The following is a 23901-nucleotide window of genomic DNA, read 5'->3' as shown; positions in this document are numbered from 1 at the left end:
TCGAAAACCATGAAACTAAACATCCACCCAGAAATTGACATGTACCACTAGTGCTTTTTCTGTCGACTAAATGTCCGGCATAATCTGAATCAGAAAAGCATACTAGATTAAATGGTACACCTTTTGGATACCAAAGGCCAAGATTTATTGTGCCTTTTAAATATCGCAATATCCGTTTGACAGCGGATAAATGAGATTCCTTTGGTGCCGCTTGAAAACGTGCACATTTACAAACACTATATTGTATATCGGGTCTACTAGCGGTAATATATAATAAACTACCTATTATACCACGATATTTCTTAGTGTCAACTGGAATCCCTTTAGGATCTTCCGTTAATTTATCGGAAGTAGACATAGGAGTAGATACGGGTTTTGTATTTTCCATGTCAAATTTCTTTAGCATTTCTTTGCAATACTTCGATTGCGATATATGAATGCCTTCATCGGATTGCCTAATTTGCAAACCCAAAAAGAAATTTAACTCACCCATCATACTCATTTCGAATTCCTTACTCATTTTTTCAGAGAATTCTTTACATAGGTCATTATTTGTTGATCCAAAAATAATGTCATCTACGTATATTTGGACAAGTAATATATCATCTTTTTCTTGTCTCGTAAATAATGTTTTATCGGCCGTTCCCATCTTGAAATTATTTTCTAAGAGGAATTTACTTAGCCTTTCGTACCAAGCTCTTGGAGCTTGTTTTAACCCGTATAAAGCTTTATATAGCTTATACACATATTCGGGTTTAGTAGCATCTTCAAAACCGGGAGGTTGTTTAACATAAACTTCTTCTTCCAATATCCCGTTTAAGAAAGTGGATTTAACATCCATTTGATACACCTTGAAATCTTTATGACACGCGAAAGCCAATAGCATACGAATTGATTCAATTCGAGCTACCGGTGCATAAGTTTCATCAAAATCTATTCCTTCCATTTGAGTGTATCCTTGAGCAACTAATCTTGCTTTATTTCGAACTACCGTTCCATTTTCATCAATTTTATTTCTAAACACCCATTTTGTTCCAATTATGGAAGTATTTTCGGGTTGTGGAACGAGTTCCCAAACTTTGCTGCGAGTGAATTGTGTTAATTCATCTTGCATTGCGGATATCCAATCCTCGTCAAGCAAAGCTTCTTTAGCAGTTTTAGGTTCAATTTGTGAAAGAAAACTTAGATGATTCACAACATTTTGAACTTGTGACCGAGTTTGAACTCCTTTCGTTAAGTCCCCTAAGACATTATCCAAAGGATGACTTCGAATAATAGGGACTTCTTTAGGTAGTTCGTCTTCGGTTTCTAACAATTCTAATGGATTATTAGGAGGGGAAATACCCATATCCATATTTTCGAATTGTCGAATAACATTTTCAACATTGTCTTGTTGACCATCTTCTTTATCAACAAGATCAATATACTTCGAGGGTGGTTTTGATTCATCAAAAGCAACATTCATTGATTCTTCCACCACAAGAGTTTTAAGATTAAATACTCGGTATGCTTTACTATTGTTTGAATAACCAAGGAATATTCCTTCACTTGATTTAGGATCAAACTTTGTAAGATAATCTTTAGAGTTTAAGATAAAGCATTTACTACCGAATACTCTAAAATAACTCAATTTAGGAGTTTTTCCATAATAAAGCTCGTATGGAGTCTTTTGAGTTATTGGTCTTAATAAGACTCTATTTAGAATATGACAAGCAGTTGACATAGCTTCGGCCCAAAAATATTTTGGTCGCCGATATTCATTTAGCATAGTGCTTGCCATTTCTTGCAAAGTTCTATTTTTCCTTTCTACCACTCCATTTGATTGAGGAGTATATGGGGCAGAAAAGTTGTGAGTGATTCCGTTTTCCTCACAAAAAATAGTAAAACTAGAATTTTCAAATTCTTTGCCATGATCAGTTCTTATATACACAATGGTATTATTTTGTTGATTTTGAATCTTCTTACATAGAGAAGAGAATGATTCAAATGCATCACTTTTTGATTTAAGAAATTTTGTCCAAGTGAAGCGTGAATAATCATCAACAACTACCAAAGTATAAGAACATCCTCCGAGACTTTGGACCGGAACCGGACCAACTAAGTCCATATGTAATAGCTCGAGAGGTCTAGAGGTAGATACCATAAATTTAGCTTTGTGAGTGGTACGTATTTGTTTTCCAATCTCACAAGCTTCACAAATATGATCTTTTTGAAAGTTTAATTTTGGTATACCTCTAACATGATCATTTGTTGATATATTTTTAATCAACTTCATGTTAGCATGTCCTAATCTTCGATGCCATAACCAAGGGTCATCTTGAGTAGAGATTAGACATATATTTTTATGTTTACTAATATCACATGTGTACACATTTTTGCTACGAGGACAAGTAAGTACTAATTTTCCATCCTTATTTAAAATAGAACAATGAGTAAGATAGAAAATCACCTTGAATCCATTGTCACATAATTGACTAATGGATAGAAGATTGTACTTTAGTCCCGTAACTAGTTGTACATTAGCAATTTTGAAGTGTTCATTTCCAATATTTCCAATGCCTATGATACTACCTTTGCTGCTATCTCCAAAAGTGACGCTTCCTGCGGTAACCTTTTTAATATCGTTCAAGAGTGACTTGTTACCGGTCATATGTCTCGAACATCCACTATCAAGGTACCACATTTCTTGTTTAGCAACAAGGCACACCTACACAACAAATCAATTAAATTTGTTGGTACCCTTTTGTCTTGAGGGTCCTCGGGTTAGTGTATCATAAAGTGCATTTGGATTAGCATGATAGAAACTAGGCATGGTATAAGCATAAGTTGACATATAAGAGGTTCTGGATGCATTATTCCTAGCATACATATTGTTGTCAACATATCGAGTGTTTTTCGAGTAATTATATCTTTGTGAGTTTCCACCTTGATACATGTTATTTCTATCATTCCGATAATACATAGCATTTTGATGATGGAATTGTTGACTAGGAGTATAATGACTTCTAGATGATTGACCAATTTGTCGAGCATTATGACTTGAATTTCTATTTTGGTAAGCAATAGGTTTTTGATCATAACTAAACCTTGGTTGCTTTTGAGTAGATGAAACCTTTTTGGTTGGTACATGTTCAACCTTCACATATGGTTTAGTTCCTTTTCGAACCCATATGTGCTTCCCCTTAATCTCACCATTCTTTATTTTGCAATATTGAACGGTATGCCCATTCTTGTTGCAATAAGAACATTTGTATTTTGGTGTAGCGGGAACAAAGGTAGTTTGTTTATTTTGTACAAACTTCTTTGGTTGAGCATTTTTATCATATCCTAATCCTTCATGATTATAGGATATTTTTGAATGTACCATTTTATCCAACATCTCATTTCCTTTTGTGAACTTTTGAATTGTAATCTCAAGATCTTCTTTTTCTTTGCTCAAGACTTTAATCTTTTCGTTTAAAATCTTTTCTTGATTTAAAACTTGAGCTAAGATCTTAGAATGTTCATCTTTAAGCCTTTGAGTTTCAAACTCGAATTTTTCATCTTTTTCTTTTAAGGCATGAACATTTTTGAGATTGTGTTGGAATAACGAAGTTGACTTCTCATGAGTTAATGACTCATTTTGAATTTTCAATTTTAGTAAGTCAACATGAAGCATTTGAGTATTCTCATTTAATTGTAGCTTCTCGTTTTCCAATACTTCATTATGTAAGACCAAGGAGGTGTTTTCGATTTCCAGTTTAATCACATCATCCTTGTTCTTATTAATCTCATTTTTCAAGAGATCATTTTGTTCACAAAGGAATGAAATTTCTTCCTCGTATTTGAGGTTTGATTCCATGATCCGAGATAACTCTTTTGTTTGAGTTTTGTATAAATCATCAATCTTTTCTTTCTCGGACCACATAGTAAGGAATCGTTGACTAACATCATTATTTTGTCTACCCAATTCCAATAATAGTTCAATCAAATCACTTTTACACATATCTACTAAATTCAAATTTGAAAGACTAAAGAGTTCTTGATTATGTAAAAGCATAGGAGAAGTACTTACCTCTTGATTTGATGTGGAGGCTTCCGTTGAAGTAGCTTCATCATCGAGAGCATTCAAGCATAGATTAACAACTTCATCATTTGTTTCCGATGACTCTTCGTCTTCACTTAAATCCCAACCATTTTCGGCCACGAGAGTTCGTCCTTTAGAAAGCTTAGGACATTCTCGTTTAAAGTGACCGGGTTGCTTACACTCAAAACACACATCTTGTGTTTCCTCCGGAGTTTGTTCCTTCGGTTTTGGAGGAGAGTAAGTATTGTTATTATTGTTGACATTATTATAGCCATTAGGACTTTGATTGATCTTGCCCTTATTATAGCCCGTAGACGGATAATTACTCTTATAGTTTTGAGTATAATTTTGAGAGTAATTTGGCCTTCCATTAGAGTTAAACACTCTTTGTTGATTATTTGATTTAAGGAAGCCTTTTCCGTATCTTTGAGCTTTGCTTTGAAGCACACGACGAAGTTGTCTCGTAAGAAGAGCTATTTCGCTTTCATCGAGATTTTTGATTTCTTCATTTAAATCTTCGTCGTTTTCATCCTCATCGATTAATATGGACTTTAGTGCCATATTTTTCTTCTTGTCTTCCACTTTAGGAGTGACAAGATCCGGAATATTATCTTCTTCGTATGCACGAAGATTTCCGAATAAGTTATCGATGTGGTAATCATTGAGATTATGCATCTCTTTGATTGTAGTAACTTTGACTTTCCAACTCGGAGGCAATGATTTAAGAACTCTACGATTTTTCTCGTTTTGAGTATAGTTCTTTCCGAGTTGAGCTAATTCATCGATTATACGAGTAAATCTCGTTTCCATATCGATGATATTTTCTCCATCTTGGAGTTTAAAGTTCTCGTATTCTTGGATTAATGTATCCATTCGAGAATCTTTAATATCGGTAGTTCCTTCATAGGTAACTACTAATTTGTTCCACATTTCTTGTGCAGACTTGCAATTGTTTACTCTTTTGTATTCTTTTTCTGCAAGTGCACTTGTGAGAACCATTTCCGCTTTAGCGGCAATATTCATACGATCTTCTTCATCGTGTGTATATTCACTTACTTTCTTTTCGATAGTAATATCGTCGACTATTTTTGTCGGGATAATTATACCATCTTCTATGGCCATCCAAACCTTGACACCTTGACTTCTAGCATATATGCGAAATCGTGTTTTCCAGGTGGCAAACTTGGTACCATCAAATAAAGGAGGTCTAGAATTTGAGAGACCTTCACTACAACCGATGGCATTGATATAAGCCATATCGGATCTACTTTTGGGAGTGCTTTTGAATCAAATAGCACGTATAAAAGCAACTGCTCTGATACCAATTGTTAGGTCCCGATATAGGGGATAATTAAGCTAGAAGGGGGGGTTGAATAGCTTAATAGCCAATTTAAAAATAATAGTGTAGTTTTAAAAAGTTTATCCCCTTTTTAAAAGCTTGTATCGAGAGTTTTAGCAGTTATGATGTGCGGAAGTAAATGAAAAGAAAGACAAATACCACACGAGCGATTTTATCCTGGTTCGCGGTGGCTAACTCAACCCTTGGAGTCCACTCACCCCTACTCCAGTCCCCGAGCTCCTCCCCGGACTCGAGATTTTCTCTACTATAAAGAAACTCCTTTACAGTAGGCGGAGAAGCCTTTACAAATATATATCTTGGAGCGTAACTTCCCGTTACCTCCTCACTATAAATGTAAATTACAAGACTTGTCTTGGAGCGTAACTCCCCGTCACCTCCTCAAAATCGTTGTATCTCTCAATGTGTAGTCTTTGTTCTTCTAGCCTTAAGGGGGTCTTGGATCTTAGGTCTTAGGTCTTGGGTCTTTCCTCTTCCTCACGGTGCGAAGACGACTAACTCCCCGTTAGCTCGTCTAGGACTTGGGTCTTAGAACGAAGATCACCTCACTTCACTTCACCTCACTGCAAAATCTAGAAAACAATATCTACGAAAGACAACCTTGGTTATAAAAAGAGTTTTGGACAAGATTCACTAGTCCGAGTGTTTCAATAATATTCTTGGTCTTAGAATATTAAAGATCAAGTGTTCTTTAAGCTATTATGAAGCTTAAGACCTTGAGAGTATTCTTTTTCGATAGATTAGTCTTTATGGTCGAAGAATACGTTTATCGTACAAAATCCTCCAAATAAATGATATTTGAATGTCTTGGAGTTTGTAGATAAAATAAGTCCTTTTAAGCTCTTTTGGCTATATGGACGAATATACTTGTCTTTGACTAAGTATATGAAATACTTCGGGTATGATAACCTTCGAAGTGAATATTACGAAGTGTTTTATTTTACAACTTCGTTTCAAGATAACCCCTCTTTAAATATAAATATCGTTTTGCACGAGAGAGTGAGTTCTTGACTATCTTTAACAATTGCACTATGATATAGAGTTTTGGGCCACAATAATCCGCGACAATATCCGCGCTATAATATGTGTATATAGTTGATTTTAGAAATACCGAGCGAATCTCGCGTGGGACAAGCTACGGGTATTTTGTGGTGTGTGAACAAAGTGTTGGTGATATATATAAATATACGTATAGATCAACTCACTAAGGTGAGGACCACCACCAAACTCGTTTAAGCAAATATTCTCACGAAAGCTCAGCACGTATGAGAATCTTCACGTCAACAAGATAGGGTATAACACACACGCACACGTAGGTATATAATAGATAATACGAGCGGCCAACTCTTGTGCTTTGTATTGTTAAAGAAAAAGAGAGCTTTGAGATGAAGAGAAATTTGGCTTGATAGCTCTTTTAATTTCGGTCGGTTAAGACTCGGATAAGACGAAGCTAAAGAAACCACTTACACGATTTTCGTAAAAAGTTCGCCGGAAAAATTCGCCGGAGGTTCGGTAGGAATTTGGCTTATGGACGAACTTCGGACAGCCCTTCGGGAGGTCGGAAAGAGTGGTTTTGGTGCAAGCAAAGTGGTACGGGGCTTGGTTGGGTGAAGCAAAGCCTCGGTGTTTAAAACCTCGAGAATATACGAATATACCGAGCGGGACGGAGGTTTTAAAGATGAAGTAGATGAAAAATGTGTTTGTATAAATTTGGAGAGAGCTTCTACTTGCAAAATCTCAGCACTTTCTTGCTTGTTAGCTTATGAGAAATGAATGGGGGAAGTCTTGTATTTATAGGCAAAATTGGTGGAAGCATTTGAATTTAAAATGATTAAATTCAAATTAAAAACATATTGGCCCCACTTGCCCATGCTTGTCATTCTTGTCCCCCATGCTTGCCAATGCATTAAGTACACTAGTTGACCTGCATTTATTGGCACACATCTCAATGCTCCATGCTTGTGGATAAGGTGGCACGCATTTCGAGAAACCGATTAAATTCCGTTACACTAAATATTACGAGATTTCGAACGTGCTCAATAAATTCCGGAAAAAATATGATAATTCTTAGAATATTGAAAAATAGTATTCTGCCAAGTTTGGTAATTTTTGGTCAACTCTAGCTTGGTCAAACGTTCGGTGGAAGATCGGGACGACAGATAGAAAAACGCTCCCGAACGAAAGTCCTCGAAAAATTACGAAACTTTAACCATGCACTAAGAAAAATATATAACTGGCTAATCTCAAGTTTCAAGTCATTTGGACAAGTGGAAGTATTTTATTTGCAATTAAAACGATTAAAACGTTTTTCGGGTCCAAATAACGAGCGAAAATTCTTTTGAGATTTAGACGAGAGTTTTTGACCAAAGTTAAGATTTGATTAAATACTTAAAATATACTCCCTTAAATATAAAATACTTTTGAGGATGGGAAATTTTTTTGGGATCTTTTTAAAAATACCCATCTGTAAAATTATTTTTTTAAAAATACTACCATCTTTTTCATTGTTTTTAAAAATACCTTTTCATAAAATTTTTTTTTCAAAAATACGATTTGCAACCTTTGCAACCTCATTTGCAACCTTGGGCGGCGCAGCCGTAAAAGTTGCAAATGAGGTTGCAAAAGTTGCAAATAAAAATGGAAATGAGGTTGCAAAAGTTGCAAATGAGGTTGCAAAAGTTGCAAATAAAAATGGAAAGTTGCAACAGTTGCAACTGCAATTGCAACTAGTTCAACTGAAAACTGTAAGTTGCAAAAGTTGCAAATGAGGTTGCAAAAGTTGCAACTGAGGTTGCAAATGAAGTTGCAAAAGTTGCAACTGCAGTTGCAAAAGTTGCAACTGCAGTTGCAACTTTTGCAACGAGGTTGCAAAAGTTGCAACTTCATTTGCAACTGCAGTTGCAAAAGTTGCAACTGCAGTTGCAACTTTTGCAACTTCATTTGCAACCTCAGTTGCAACTAAATGCAACTGAAAACTGTAAGTAACAACAGATGTATGGTGTGCCCCTGGCGGGGCCGTTAGATTACAATAGAATCAACTGAATGCAACCATATGCAACTGAATACAACCATATGCAACCATATATGCAATTACAAATCCTGATTTCAAGTTCCAGTTTTCAAATGTCGTTTTCGACCTCATTTTCGGAATCGATATATATATATATATATATATATATATATATATATATATATATATATATATATCGATTCCGAAAATGAGGTCGAAAACGACATTCGAAAACTGGAACTTGAAATCAGGAATTTAGTTGCATATGAAGTTGCAAAAGAGGTTGCAACACGGCTGGCGCCGCCTGGAGTTGCAGATGAGGTTGCAAAAGTTGCAAACAGTATTTTTGAAAAAAAGATTTTATGAAAAGGTATTTTTAAAAAGAATTCTGGAAGGTAGTATTTTTGTAAATAATTAAAGAAAAGTTAGGTAGTTTTGTAGATTTCCCAATTTTTTTTGAGTATTTAAATTGATTTTATTAACGAATACCGATATTTGAAAAACCGATATAGTTCGTCTTTTAGTCAAATCACGTAGACTCTTTGACGAATGTTTTTATCCCAAAATACTTATAAAAATATTGTTCATGATAAATCATGATTTTGATAAGTTGAAAGAGCTTTCTAAGTATCGGAAATATTTTTCTTTGAAAAATAATGAATTTGAGAGACCGAGAATAATATCCCAAAATAAGATAAAATCTGATATTAATATTTTTGAGATAAATATTAATATGGAGAATATAAATCCTTCTAGAGAAAAATAAAACCTTAGAAAAATGAAGGATCTATAATTTTTGAAAGATTTAAAATAATTTATTCTGAAAGATAAAAAATTGTTTGAATATGGAATAAATTACCTTAAATATATTTTGAAAATAATGTTACATGAGATATTTAAAGAATATCATATGTAGATGATATTTCATCCTTGCTCATGTATTTTTGATGTTACAATAGTAAGAGAGAGGCAATTGATAAAAATTCCTCATGACTATTGCGTAATAAAAATTCTTTTTGAAAAACAAATGTATTTTGGTAAAAAGGTATTTTAGAAATACTTGCTAAACATGACTATCCACCTTTGATTAATCAATTATATTAATGACCTATTGGGAGGATTACTAAATGAATTTAAATTTAATGTTTGTCACAAATACCAAAACAAATAAATAAATAATTGTTTATCGAAGATATCCTTTCAAAAACAATAAATATTATAACTGCCCGTGCATTGCACGGGTTATAAGCTAGTTAATGATTAAACCAAAACCCCGTAATAGTTACTATTCCCTTGGTCCCATTTTTAATTAATTTTAATTTTTTATACGTATTTTAAAATGTTAAAAATATTATGCATAATTATTATTTATAAAACTTATATAAAAAAAAGTTTAGAATCTAAACTTTTATTTGATAAAAGAATTAAATTTTTTTTATTAAGTATAGATTTTTTTTTTACGCTCCAATATACGTGTCAAAAAATCATTTAAAATGAGACCGAATGAGTAATAGATAAGAGACTAAACGCAATACTTTTGTTAATTAATGCTAAATGCAGCGTGAGTCACATATTATTTTGATAGTCTACATCACAGAGAACTCCAACCCTCATCTCCCTCCAGAAACCCTCAGCTAGAATTTTCTATGTGACATAATTTGTAATCCAAATTTTTAATTATATTTTTTGTTTTGTTACTCTCTCTTTAAAACTACAAATCTATACAATATGTGGAGATCTATTACTCTTACATTGTTAAATAATTTCAAATACTAAAAACGCTCATGACAATACATTGTCATACAATATTTTATAAAATAAAATTATAAATATTCAATTGAATATCTTTTTTAACAAAAATCTTCATATAACTTTTTTTGACTCTCACGTGTTCTATTTCAATACAAACACTAACAATTACATAACCCTTTCCAACTTTAATCTGTTACGCGATAATTTTTTTCCCATACCTATTAAGATATACAGAATATGACAAATCTGATTTAAAATTAATTGAATAAAAAATTATCACATATTAATAACGGAAAAATATTTATAAATAGATTATAAATTGTAAAAGGTAATTATAATTAGTTGGTTAATATAATTTAATTAAAATTCAACTCATTAATACCAAAATATTAAATAATGTTAAAATTTAAAAAGTAATTTGCGAAGTATATACTCGTTCGTGCTTCGCACGTGTTAAAGGCTAGTAAGTCATTAATAAGTCAAAATTATCCAAACAGATATTTTAAATTTCTAACTTACCGTATATAAGTCAGCTTCGTAAGAGCAAGTCCAGCGCCTGCCTTATTTAATATCCTGAGTCATAATATAAGGCACTTGATTAAAAATATTTTTCAACAGTGTCCTAGTAATGCCTTAAAACATTAGGACATCTAACAAGAGCTTTATTAATAAAAAAAAAAATAGTTTCCTTTTATCTCTCTCCTCCCTCCTTTTCATTTCCCTCCAATAATTATTTAAATATATTACTATCTTAATAATAAAGCTTGTGGATAAGGTTTTTTATTGGAGTGAATGTGCAAAAATGATATTCTAAACTACTTTCACAAGGCACTCATTAAAACACTATTGAACTTGCTCTAAGTCACATTAAACCACCTAAGTCCGTAATTTAGCCAAACATGCTCTTATTTTCTTTGTCCGCCTGGTTTTGAGAGTATATTTCATTGATATCTGTTTGTTTGATTTTAGTTCCCGTCACTATATTCTTTTTCGACTGTTTAAATAATTATTACTGCAGTGGTAAATATTTTATGATAATTGATAAACAACAATGATAAATGTAACCTTCGCGTTTGATATTTATCTAGGAATGTGTTATTACGAGTTCTTGTATTAAATGACTTGTTTTTTCAAGAAAAATGCTGTAAATTTTTAGATTTAAATAACACTTCACTGGTAAGTAAATCTATTTTAAAAAATTAATTAACTTAAAATCCACTTATAATAATTCACGTTTAAACTAATAATAATTCACTTTTAGTTAATCAGTAGTTTTAACTATACATTTTTATATAAGCTTATTTCATTATCACGCTAGAACCAAATGCGTGGCTGTGCCCCAGGCCCCCAACTCTAGTCATACAGCTCAAGTTCCCAGAAGTTTGTTTCAAGAGTAAGCAAGAAGCAGCATTGCAGCTATTTTACTCTATGAAAAAGTAATACAAGCCACTTTAAAAATATAAGTTATCCAAGGCAATACCACAAAATATGCCTATATTGTGTTTTTATTTCGGCATTTTTGGATACAGTACATAGCATATATTAAAAAACTTGGGTTATATATCAACCTGGCCACCCATTTCGTCCAAATATCTCACTTTAGCCACCCATCTCATCGAAGACTCGATAAAGCCACTACAAACAAAATATATATCATTTTATCCACATCATCATTAATACCTCTTTACTTAATCATTTATCAAAAATCAACTATTTGTCAAACCACTTCAAGTACCTTCGTAATTGTCTCTAATATTTATCAAAATAATTTAAAATTTTCTAAAGCAACATAGTTATGGTTATCACACACACACACACACACACACATATATATATATATATGTTGCACTCCACACAGAACACTTTAAAAAAAGGACAACACAGAACACTATCATAACACCTTTTCTTTCATAAAAAATGATTTGTTATGATTATAATTACATAGTGAAGCACTAACTAAACTTAATATATGAAATCTAACATCCAAAGCTATCCAAATTATTAATATGAAACATTATAGAATCCAGAACAGAATCCAAAACAGAATCCAGAATAGAATCATGTATATAATCTTTACATGATTAATATCACATAGAATCGTGTTATTTTTAATCCATAATTGTTGTTAAACATGCTAGATACTATTATTATTCATAATAAATGGTTAATTAGCTTAAAGAGTTAGAATTTAATTCAAGTTTTAGATGAGATTTTATGTTCGATTCCAAAGTGTTCTTCTTTGTTCTTCTTTTAAAGGTGTTCTGTTTTGAGCAATGCCATATATATATATATATATATATATATATATATATATATATATATATATATATATATATATGGGTTGCACTCCACACAGAACACTTTAAAAAAAGGACAACACAGAACACTATCATAACACCTTTTCTTTCATAAAAAATGATTTGTTATGATTATAATTACATAGTGAAGCACTAACTAAACTTAATATATGAAATCTAACATCCAAAGCTATCCAAATTATTAATATGAAACATTATAGAATTCAGAACAGAATCCAAAACAGAATCCAGAATAGAATCATGTATATAATCTTTACATGATTAATATCACATAGAATCGTGTTATTTTTAATCCATAATTGTTGTTAAACATGCTAGATACTATTATTATTCATAATAAATGGTTAATTAGCTTAAAGTTAGAATTTAATTCAAGTTTTAGATGAGATTTTATGTTCGATTCCAAAGTGTTCTTCTTTGTTCTTCTTTTAAAGGTGTTCTGTTTTGAGCAATGCCCTATATATATATATATATATATATATATATATATATATATATATATATATATATATATATTTATAACTAAATATTTTTTTTAAATACATAGCTATGTTGCTTTATTAATTTTCAAATTATTTTGATAAATATTAGATGTATTTATGAAGGTACTCGAAGTGGTTTTGTAGTAAAAAAAACAAATGGTTAATTTTTTATAAATGATTAAGTAAAAATGTATGAATAGTAATGTTGGTAAAATGATATATTTTGTTTATAGTAGCTTAAACGAGTCTCCGATAAGATATGTGGCTAAGATGAGATATTTTAACGCAATGGGTCTCCAGTTTGATATATAACCCTAAAAAACTTTGAAATCATTGATACTGTAATATTTTAATTCTGATGAGTTTGTTCTAATGAGTTCTATAAAAAAATTGAAAACTTGATGACTTAATATTATTCCTAACTGCCTAATTCCATAAAGGAATGATAACAATCTAAATGTAAAAGATATTCAATATGTAGTTGCTACTGTAAAAAGGTGATCTAGCAATAGTTCATTACTAGCTGCTTCATAAAAGATATTACTGTTATTTACATCAGTTCCACCATGGTAGCTACAAAGTTGATGACAAGTAGAACGTGCTTTTTGCTGGCCCAAAAACTGGTGGCGGATTTACGCAGAGCTCAGCCATAAGTTCTGCCAGAGCTAATAGTAATAACTACGCCTAATTGCTAATAACTAGTTTCCTGGAAGTATTAGAAGTTCAGACATACCATGTCCCAAAGGACACCACAAAATGTTAGCTACTTTCAAACAAGTAACTAATTCCCCATAAACAGATATCTCAAGTCTTCCACAGTTAAGCGGCTTCCTGTGCCCCCACTCGGATCCTCACCAAATGCAGATGCAACCATTTTCCTTTTCTCTTCCTGCAAAAGTATAATCATGTGGAAACAATGAGTTTTCCTAGACAACCTAACTCAATGGTCCTCGCTCCATATAAACAGGACCCATAATTTGTTTCAGCGTAGGAAAGAAAATGAATGCCTTTTTGATTCTTTGGAAATATACTCTTCCAAAGAATTTACAAATTATTGCTACGCATCAAGTGTAAAATCTTTACAATATGGAAAATTCAATTTGAGGTCTCATTTAGCTGTATTGATAATAATGTGAAAAATAATTATGAAGTAAAAAATAGAGGCATTATAGATTGGATCTAATCGATCATCCTAAATCCTGTCAAAAAAACACCCCGATCACTCAAAAGAGTTGATAGTCGTAGCAAGACAAACCTCATACTTCAAAAGTCAAAATAAGAAATTGCAACATACCTGAAGACCTAATATCCGATCTTCAACTGTATTGCTAATAGTGATCCGTGATACAGTAACAGGACGAGTTTGCCCAATTCTATGAGCCCTGTCAATAGCTTGGTCTTCAGTAGTTGGATTCCACCAAAGATCCAAAAGAATTACATGAGAGGCAGCAACCATGTTTAGACCAAGGTTACCAGCTTTTAAGGACATGAGCATAACTGTCACCTGAAACAAGCATATTTATAATATATGGAACCAATAACAGATTATGATAATTCTCTATTAAAGCAAGTTAAATAGGATGTGATTTCAACTGGCCTAGAAATTTTAGGTTTAAGCATAGAAGTCATAGGCAAAGATTAATAGTTTAAGAAAATGGTGCAGCATCCCTGAATAAATCATATGTCATGTGATTTCATATCCAAAATTGATGAATAAGATAAATACTATATAATTTTTAGAGTCCTATAAAACTAAATGTACTTTAAAAGGTAGTTTCACCTTATATCTTGTCTATGATATCTTCTACACATATTCATCTAACCATGGTAAATTGGTAACCGTTTCACAAAGATACGGCAGATGTGTCAATCTTGTAACCTGAGTTTTAGACATCTCAAATAATTATCCGCAAAGACTTAGACTAGGGGATACCCCCTCATCTAGGTACAAGAGCTCAGGGGTGTAACCCCAGTGGGGGCAGGGTGCATGTGGAAAATAAATTTGTGATTAACGGTTACCAAAAAAACAAGACATCGCCTAAATTGGTTTTAGGATAATGAACATAAGAAATGTATGTTTTTGGGAAAATTAAGAAAATAAAATAAAATCTCATGATAAGAAAGCTACCTCAGGGTCAGTATTGAATTCTCTAACAGCCTTGTCTCTGGCAGTTAATGTCATTGTACCGTCAAGTTTCCTATACTGTAGATCAGTCCGAAGTAATGCCATTTCAACTAAATCCAACATGCCAATCCACTGAGAAAAGACAATGGCCTTTCTTGGCGCTTCAATTTGTGCATCTGAACACACACCACCTGTTTCTGATAGTTCCTCCCTTCTTGAAGAAATACCCCCATATGATTTACAATGAGACATAAGAATCTCCATAGCAGTTTTTATTTTAGTAGAAATGTAGTCTCTCTGCACAACTCTGGATTTTTCGTGCAAGGAGGAACTAGAGGGATTATCATCTTGGTCAGCAGATATACAACTTCGTAAGGTAGCTTTGGAAAATACCAAGTCAGGACCAAGTTCTTCTTTGCATCTTGGTGAAGGACATATATTATCATCACCCGTCAAATTTTCTGATACACACTGATAGCAGAAAACATGCCCGCACATGGTGACAATTGCATCTTCAGGTGGATCCTGTAAATCATACAGAATATATAGTCAAATAAAAAGATCTAGGGGCAGGCAAATAGTAAAACTGATTATAGCATTTGCAACCACGTTAACGAATTCTTGGTACAAAATTAAAACAAGTTACCTATCCAGCCTATAAAAGATACTACACCTTCTTCAGCCACAGAATGAACACAAATCATATCCGTGTATTCTGTGATCCAAATTCTTTACAATGAAGAAGCACATGGCTTTCCATCAAGAGACCACAATGAAAACTAAAGAAAGTAGCAGCTAAGATGCCATTGCAGAAACAATACAGACTTTCTGACTGCGCCAGTTCAAAATTAAAAAATAGACTGTGCTCTTAACCAAAATTGGTTTTACAGTTCAACGGATACAGAAGCACAGGCCCAAGAGCAAGGAACTGAATTAATGTAAAACTCTTTCAAAAGTAGATGGCCTCAAGGCCTAAAAGTATTGTGTTAAAAAGAAAATGCCCTCTAAATCAAAATGGAAAACTAAAAAACTTGTGTGAAGCCAACAATGATTTAACATTGTCAGCATGATGGGAAGTAAATATAATTGCTATGACAGATATGTAGCTAGAGAAAAGGAAATTTTGTAGATAAGGTAAATAATAGAAATTAGGATGAGGCAATTAAAAATTATAAATAATAAAATAAGTATTAAAGGAGAATAGTTTGGGATGAAGTCGAGATGTTAGGCATGAGATGGTGTAGATCCCATGGTACGAATAAAATGGCCAACCCTAGATAAAGCAAAAACATAGGAATCAGGAGATCAGATTTTCTAAAGTGTTGTGGAAAGGTGAACATAGCTGGAGTAATGTAAACCCTATAAAGATGTTATATCAACAAAGGACGCCTAACTAGTTGGATCCAGAAATGAAAATACATGCAGCTGAGTACTGTATAATATGATCCTGCCAGATGGTACACGTACTTCCAAAAATTAGTGCATGACAGCAAGGTTTGGACAAAATATTTATTCCTAGCCAAAATCATTTTAAAAAAACAGATGCATCTTTGACTCTTTGTCATCATTCTCGGAGATACTCGACATATTAATATGTGATTCAAGCATAGACCAAATGGCAAAACATAAAAACTTCATCCATCGTCCAAAGTACAAATACCACACTTGACCACAGTACTATATAGTCTACATCATAATTCAGATTAAGGTTTCAAAAGGAATACGGGAAGACATGCATCATACAGGAAACGCACACCAGATTACAGATGAAAATATAAATGTTTTAAAAATCCTACCTTGCACACACCACAAATGGCTGAGGTTGACTGCAGACGCTTCAATAAGTTTATTAGCATATCCTTAGGAATACTTGCTGCCATTTCTGAGGAAAACCTTTCAACAGAATCTGAAGTCGAACCTTTAACAAGCAGTGGATGGTCACAAGCTTGCCGAAGGCGCAGGAGCATCAATAGTATACTTGCATAATTTTGACCCAAAGTTCCAGCAGCAGCATATGCCTGCATAATCGAAATAAATTATCTTAGAAATGATAAATATTTCATCAGTACATTTTAAATTTATACAAAGGTAACAATCTGCCGAGCTTTCCTAAAGCACTGGAGACCGGATTTCAGAAACTATTTTGTGGGAATTCAAGACTATAGATGTGATTGGCGTACGTGAATGAAGGTGTAAATCAAGTTTCGTGATGTTTTGCACATGATACTTCTTATAATCGCATCAAAAAAGAAATATAGATCTGGCATAAAAATTTATACTGCAGATTCAAATCATGAAACAGTGGCCCTACAGACATGAAATTTACATGAGACTTGATAATCGATATACAGCTTCATTCATACATGTATATTGCATGTACAGGGTTGGATTGTCAGAAAATAGTTTCCAAATGATGAGTATACAAGCTATAGCCAAGTTTGGCTTGGCTTGCCATATAACCTTTCCCTATTTCATGAAGGAAAGAGAGATTTTATAGCTTCAGAAAATGTGAAACAATGACCACAAAGCAATCAGAACTGAGAAGTATTAGATCCAATCAATGATTTACTTTAAGATAGTTTCATGTATTAGATCCAATCGATGATTTACTTTGAGATAGTTTCATGTATTTTGAACTATTCCCAAGTCTCGGACATATTAATTAAGGATGTTATTACCCAAGACAATAATATACTTGAGACTATGTGCATATATGTTTTTAAGCATGGGAACAGGGTATGTTGTATATGTAAAATTCACAAGAATTCTATGGTTCTTACAAACTTAATTATGACAGCATAATGTAAATGTGTCAGCTTCTCCTAACCAAAAAAATAAAAAACAGACCAAACAAAGACAGAACTGAAAGGATGTTTTCTAATCAACCATACTTTGAACTGCGACCGAGATTCAGCTTCAAGTCTCTGATAGAATGCCCGCTCCTCGACAGAGAATTCTACTTTTTTTAAATTAATTGTTTTTGATGGTAATGTAATGATAGGCTCTCCATCAATAACTGTGCCTGGATCACAAAAGGATAAATATCAATATAATCACAGATATTGCTACAAATATATGAAAGAAATGATGAGGTATAGCAGGCATGCCTATTGAATAAAGACAACAATTTATGTAAGTTTAATGCTGAGTTATAATTGTCAACTACTACAGTCATATCATCGCAGGTATAAATAGCAAGAAGCAGAAGAAACAAGACTTGATATACTAAACCCTGGGAAACTGAACCATAAAACAATCTCTACCCCAAGTGATCCCCAAATTTGTTTGCAATCAAAACTAACAGACAACAGTATTTATGTACAACCAAAGGGCAAAAAAAAATGTCAATACATACACAAAGGGAGAAACTAAAACCCCTACGGACTAGGCTCAAGACAATTAGGTCTATGCTATGTGTAATCTAAACAGCTAAGCTACATATAACTATTGAACACATCAATTTCATGTCTACTAACTGAACTTCAAAGAAACTAATTTTTTTTCACTTCGAATCAGGGGTGGATCCAGAAAGGGAGCTGGGGGGCTTAAGCACCCCCCTAACCCAAAAAAAAGAAGTAGTAAATTAAAATTTTACATGTCCAAGCACCCCTTAAAAAAATTAGTAGTGTTTAGTAATAGGTTTGATATGTATGACCTTATATTTGACATCGAGAACTATCAATGTATGACCTAATACATTATCCGATCCTACTTCAATTCTGATTGTTTTTGACTTGTACATATAAAGAATGTGATATTGGAAACAATGTTGACTGTACATATCTCTCATCAATCATCATACTCAATTTACAGTTTCTGTTTCTTCCTTTGCCCTACCAGCTTTCAGTCCCCAGTCAGAATCAAGGAATTATTAGAGTAGAAAGGATGGTAGTACATAAAGAATCCTGACCATGGATTCACACTCGTAGACACAGAAATATTAACACACAACTGACCATGTAACCGTATAAATTATACAGAAAGAAACACATTACTGTGATAAAGTATGTTATCCTGCTCCATTAGGATTCTATCTATGTGAAAGACAGTCAGAAGGAAAAAGCACGACAGAATAAGGAAATAACCTTTAGTCCGTCGAAGCATCACAGTCCTCAGCACAGCATACAGCTTCTTATAACCTTGAATTGAATTTAATGAAATTGGGTGCTTTAGCATACCACAAAATGATTTATAAACATTATATGGCTCATATCTCAAAAATCTGAAGTAGCTAAACAACTCGTCAATTGAATTCTGAATAGGCGTTCCAGATAAACACCATCTTACTTTCGCTTTAAGACTACAGCAGGCTCTTGCCACCTGTGTTCTGTGGTTCTTTATTGTTTGTGCTTCATCTAATATGACTCTCAACCACCGCACTCTTGCAAGAGCACCAGAATCCAAGTCAACATCAGACATGCCATTTCTTCTTTTACCTTTCCACTTTCTCTTCCTCGAATTTGTCATCTTATTCTTTTTCTTATTTGTAGAGATCTCATCAAATAACCCATTTCGTTTACCATTTTTAGGATCATCGTCGTCCTCATTAACCACAGGCTGTTTTGGAACTTCATTCGCCACAAGTGCATATGTTGTGAGAACCACATCATACGCTGCCAGTTCATCAGGATCCTTAATTCTATTGCTTCCATGATAAATTAAAACTTTAAGTGAAACTTCTGCTGCAACTTTCTCATCCAGCTCCCTGGCCCATTGACGAAGCACACTTGCTGGACAGACAACCAAAGTTCCCGCTTGAGGCCTTAAACTTTTAAATTCTTGTCTAGAAGTTCTTGCTTCTGGAAGTAATTTAAGGTCATTAGATTCTCCATCTAGTTTTCCTTGATCAAGAACAGTGATCTCATTATCCTCGTCATCATCCAAATTTAAGGCTTCAGCGGTCATTTGGCTTGCAACTTCTGGTCTGGTTATCGACTGTAAATATTTCTGCTTCAGTATAAGAGCTGTCATTGAAATGGTTTTACCGAGGCCCTGCCAGAAACAGAACAGAGATATAAGAGAAATGCCCCACCAACTGGATAACAATATATGGTAAATGCTAGCTGGCAATATTGTTAATTAATGTAATCTGAGACAATACAATAGAGATGTTAAAGAACGTTCCACAAATTCTATAGTGATAGATTCTAAACACAACCCATCCAAATTATTATTGATTATACCTGATCATCAGCAAGAATTCCACCAGCACAGTGAGGGCTTTTAGTTTCCTTTTTAAGCATCCAAGCCAATGCAATTTTCTGTAAACAATATAAACTTCTGCATTTGAACAAGACCATGTAGAGTAATGGATACGAATGTGACTGGGAGGCGGGAGCAATTAAAGAAAAGCACAAAAAAACCTGGTGTCTAAGCAGAGAGACTGTCATATGACCTTCAGGTAGAGTATCTTCAAGTTTAGGTTGGTTTAAATCCTGCACAAAATTGAGCACATCTTATATGTGAACTTTCTGCAACATCCTGAGTAGAATATAATGCACTGCATAGATGTTCCTAAAAGTACTTCTAATAAAGGCAAAATTCAGACTTTGATCAGCCATCATGACTGCCCAAACCTGAACATATCCTTGCATGGTTGTGTTTTAAGCTTAACATGTTTTTTCAAGTTTATTTCTGACAAGCTGACTAGCGTTTCTTCTCTTATATAATTGAATTGCATGGTGAGTCAGTAACCAATGTTTAATAACCCAGCCTTGCACATTTCGGGCTCGAGCCACAAAATTAGCAGAGAGGGTATCACTAGTCAGATTAATCTCAAAGTCACCAAAAAATTCATCATATAGGTAAATTTGGTTGGAACATTGACATGTGTCTACAGTTTTAGCATATCCCATGCTCCAGTGTGGCTCACATGATCAAGCCACAACAGAATTGAACCAGTATTTGAGACCTAATAGATTTGTTAATAATCCAACTGCTGCACATGTTAATAGTCAAAATAAACCAAACATTTTCCTGGATTCTATTAGATGAAGACTTGAGGTGCTATTGGTGAGTTACTATACACTTAAACTTCCAAATGTACAATTGCAAACGCCTACCACATAGTTAGCAAATAACAAGCGAGGAAGCAATTTAGAATAAGGCCATCTGCAATTATGACAAAGGGATATGTATAAATAATAAGAATGACTAGAGAATACGACCTGCAAGGCAGCTTGAAAAATTAGCCTCTCATCATATTCTGCTCTATCTTCACCAGTCGTAGACCGAAAAACAGGATCAACTGAATTAGCGTGCTGTGATGTTGAAGTATATTTTCCATGCATCATGGACAGAGGCAAAATCCTACTCCCGCTGGTAGTGGACATAAATTTATCAACACTGCCCTGTCCAGTTCGATTCACAAGCTCCATGCCGTGTATCAATTTTTGTGGTGCAGAGAAAGTGTTTCCATATGTTTCACGCATCTGACTGCTACCCACATTCTCCATTAAATTAAAAGATCTAGGATTAGGTCCTTGCGGCTGAATAGAATTTGGAAGGGACCTTTTAGAGCCTTGTTGGGATGTAAATTGATCATAATCTGTATCAAATATAGATGAAATTTAGGACAATCAATATCAGAAAAAGCTGCAATTGTGCAGGTTTTAAATTGATAGAAGCGCATACCTTTGCGAGCCGAACTCGTAGAATTTGTATCCTGAGTTGTTCTTAAGTTTAAGAGGACTGAGTTGCTAGTAGTATCTGATGACCTGTGATTTCCAGCCTTCTTTTGGTGGCTATGGTCTAATGAGCTTCTGTCTTGAACAGCTGTTTGGGAATGTAACTTACGCGACCGTTTCTTATTATCTACACGCAGACACAAGTGTGACATTATAGTAACGGTGTAACACTAATACATTCAAAGTAATATTTTAGGCCAACTTCACCTGTTATCACGGTACCGGCTGTGTTCGCCCATGGTGGAAGAACTCTCTGATTGGTAGTCGATCTTTGGCTTGGTTTGGCTGAAGTACCATTTGAAGTAGATGCTCCAGTAGGAGGTTCTCTGGAAGATTCTCCATCAACTGCACAATTGGTATTAGAGATATGTGTTAGAAACACCAACAGTTTTCCCTACTCAGATCATTTATGCTACATATAACCCTTCTACCTATCAGATTGGGACGAGCATTATCTACTGTTGACAGATTATCCCCGGGATTGACCGAATCAGTAGAATCAATTTGATCATATGATGCCCTGATCTCGTCCAAATCCCAATCACTGTCACTATCAGCATCTGATGAACTGATTTCTAGAAAATCCATTTCCCACAAGAAATATGTTCCTTTACCACTAAAGCCAGCCTGAAGACATTTACAACACATCTATAATTCCGCAAAATAGCTAAAAGAGAATCATCAAAAAAACGTGTAATAGCACAATCAGACATAAAATCAGACATCCACCAAAACAGCACCATTTCCTCCAAGCCAAAAATATTACAACACATAACCATTACTAAATACACACACAGAGATGCCTAGTTTATCAATTCTTCCACTACATTATATAAATCATTAGGCTAAACAAAAAAACCACTCGAAAACTAGCACAACAAACATAAGATCAAGCATCAGTCCAAACCACCCCCATTCCCCACGAGCCCGAAAACTCGAATCACTCTCCAATTATCCACAAACACATACACAACCATGCAAGAACCAAAACCCAAATTTAACCCACTTTTACCCAACTAAATCACAACCCACTTAAATTCAAACAACATTAAGCGCAATCAAGCCTGACCATCTTTAAAAAATCACATTTTTCAAATAAAACTAACTCAATTTCCAACTTAACAACACTGATTGAACCATAATTAAGAAAATCAAGAACCCATATGCATGCCAAAATAAAAACGAGTAAAACCAAACATAAAAAACGATTAAAACTAAAAATACATGAATTTTTTACCTGTAAATGGCGGTTTTGTAATGCACTGACAGTGAAAAGAGGTGAATTTTTGTTACTGCAAGTGGGTTTTGCTTTTGCAAGGAAAAACAAACACGAACCCTAACGGAAATGGAAAGAAGCGGAGAAGTGTTTGGATGGTTGTTCAAAGTTAGTGTGAGTTTGATGCTATGAGGTTCATATATTTGTCTCCTCCTTATGTTATTGTGTTATTAAACCAAACCCCCGTAATAAATTACTAGTAAAATGAGAGACTTATTGCAATGGTACTTTACTTTTGTTAATGATCGCTAAATGCAGCATTAATCACAGCTTACTTTGATACTCCTCCGTCTCAATTTATTTTGGAATAAACACACTTATTAACAAAAAATTTGGTTAGATAGAATCTTATCTCATATATCATTAATTAGTGCATTGATAAGTGAGAATATAGTAGAATTTCAAAAAAATCACAATAAATATAGGGATTTAGTGCATTGAGAAATGAGAATAATGTTGAGTTTAAAAAAATCACAATTAATATGTAGATAAATTTGTTTTAAAAGAAGAAAAGGACAAGTATTTTGGGACAAATTTTTTTCCCAAACTGGACCTATAAATTGAGACGGAGGGAGTAATATTTTGTTTTCGGTATAAAATTTTGATTGTTTCAACTTATTTGTTATGAAATAATTTATTAAGTGATTGTCAAAAGCTTAGTCAAGAAGACTCGCAACTCTTATCAAGTAAGTTTGGTGAAACTTAGTAAGGAAGACTCGCAAAGCTTATCAAGGAAGTCTGGCGAAACTTACTATGGAAGACTCGCATAGCTTATCGAGGAAGACTTACGATACTTACTCGAGAAGAACCGTAATACTTAACCTAGAAG

The 23901-nt window shown here is 33.7% G+C and overlaps 1 protein-coding gene across 1 annotated transcript; it reads right to left on the bottom strand.

The window, feature by feature from the left end:
• Positions 1 to 13473: 13473 nt before the first annotated feature.
• Positions 13474 to 23259, bottom strand: LOC108202968 (helicase-like transcription factor CHR28). The gene is made up of 13 exons (XM_017371618.2): positions 23034 to 23259; positions 22228 to 22423; positions 22004 to 22141; positions 21744 to 21923; positions 21278 to 21657; positions 20474 to 20545; positions 20294 to 20371; positions 19196 to 20102; positions 18002 to 18132; positions 16907 to 17128; positions 15114 to 15635; positions 14280 to 14489; positions 13474 to 13874 (listed from the first exon to the last, which is right to left on the bottom strand). Exons 2-13 carry the CDS (start codon positions 22382 to 22384, stop codon positions 13767 to 13769), a joined length of 3105 nt encoding a protein of 1034 aa, XP_017227107.2. The 5' UTR covers positions 22385 to 22423; positions 23034 to 23259; the 3' UTR covers positions 13474 to 13766.
• Positions 23260 to 23901: the final 642 nt, after the last annotated feature.

The sequence above is a fragment of the Daucus carota genome, chromosome 9 (genome assembly GCF_001625215.2).
Source record: "Daucus carota subsp. sativus chromosome 9, DH1 v3.0, whole genome shotgun sequence".
Taxonomy (NCBI): Eukaryota; Viridiplantae; Streptophyta; class Magnoliopsida; order Apiales; family Apiaceae; genus Daucus; species Daucus carota.
Note: the sequence above shows the minus strand (reverse complement) of the source record. Positions and strands in the feature narration are given on the sequence as shown.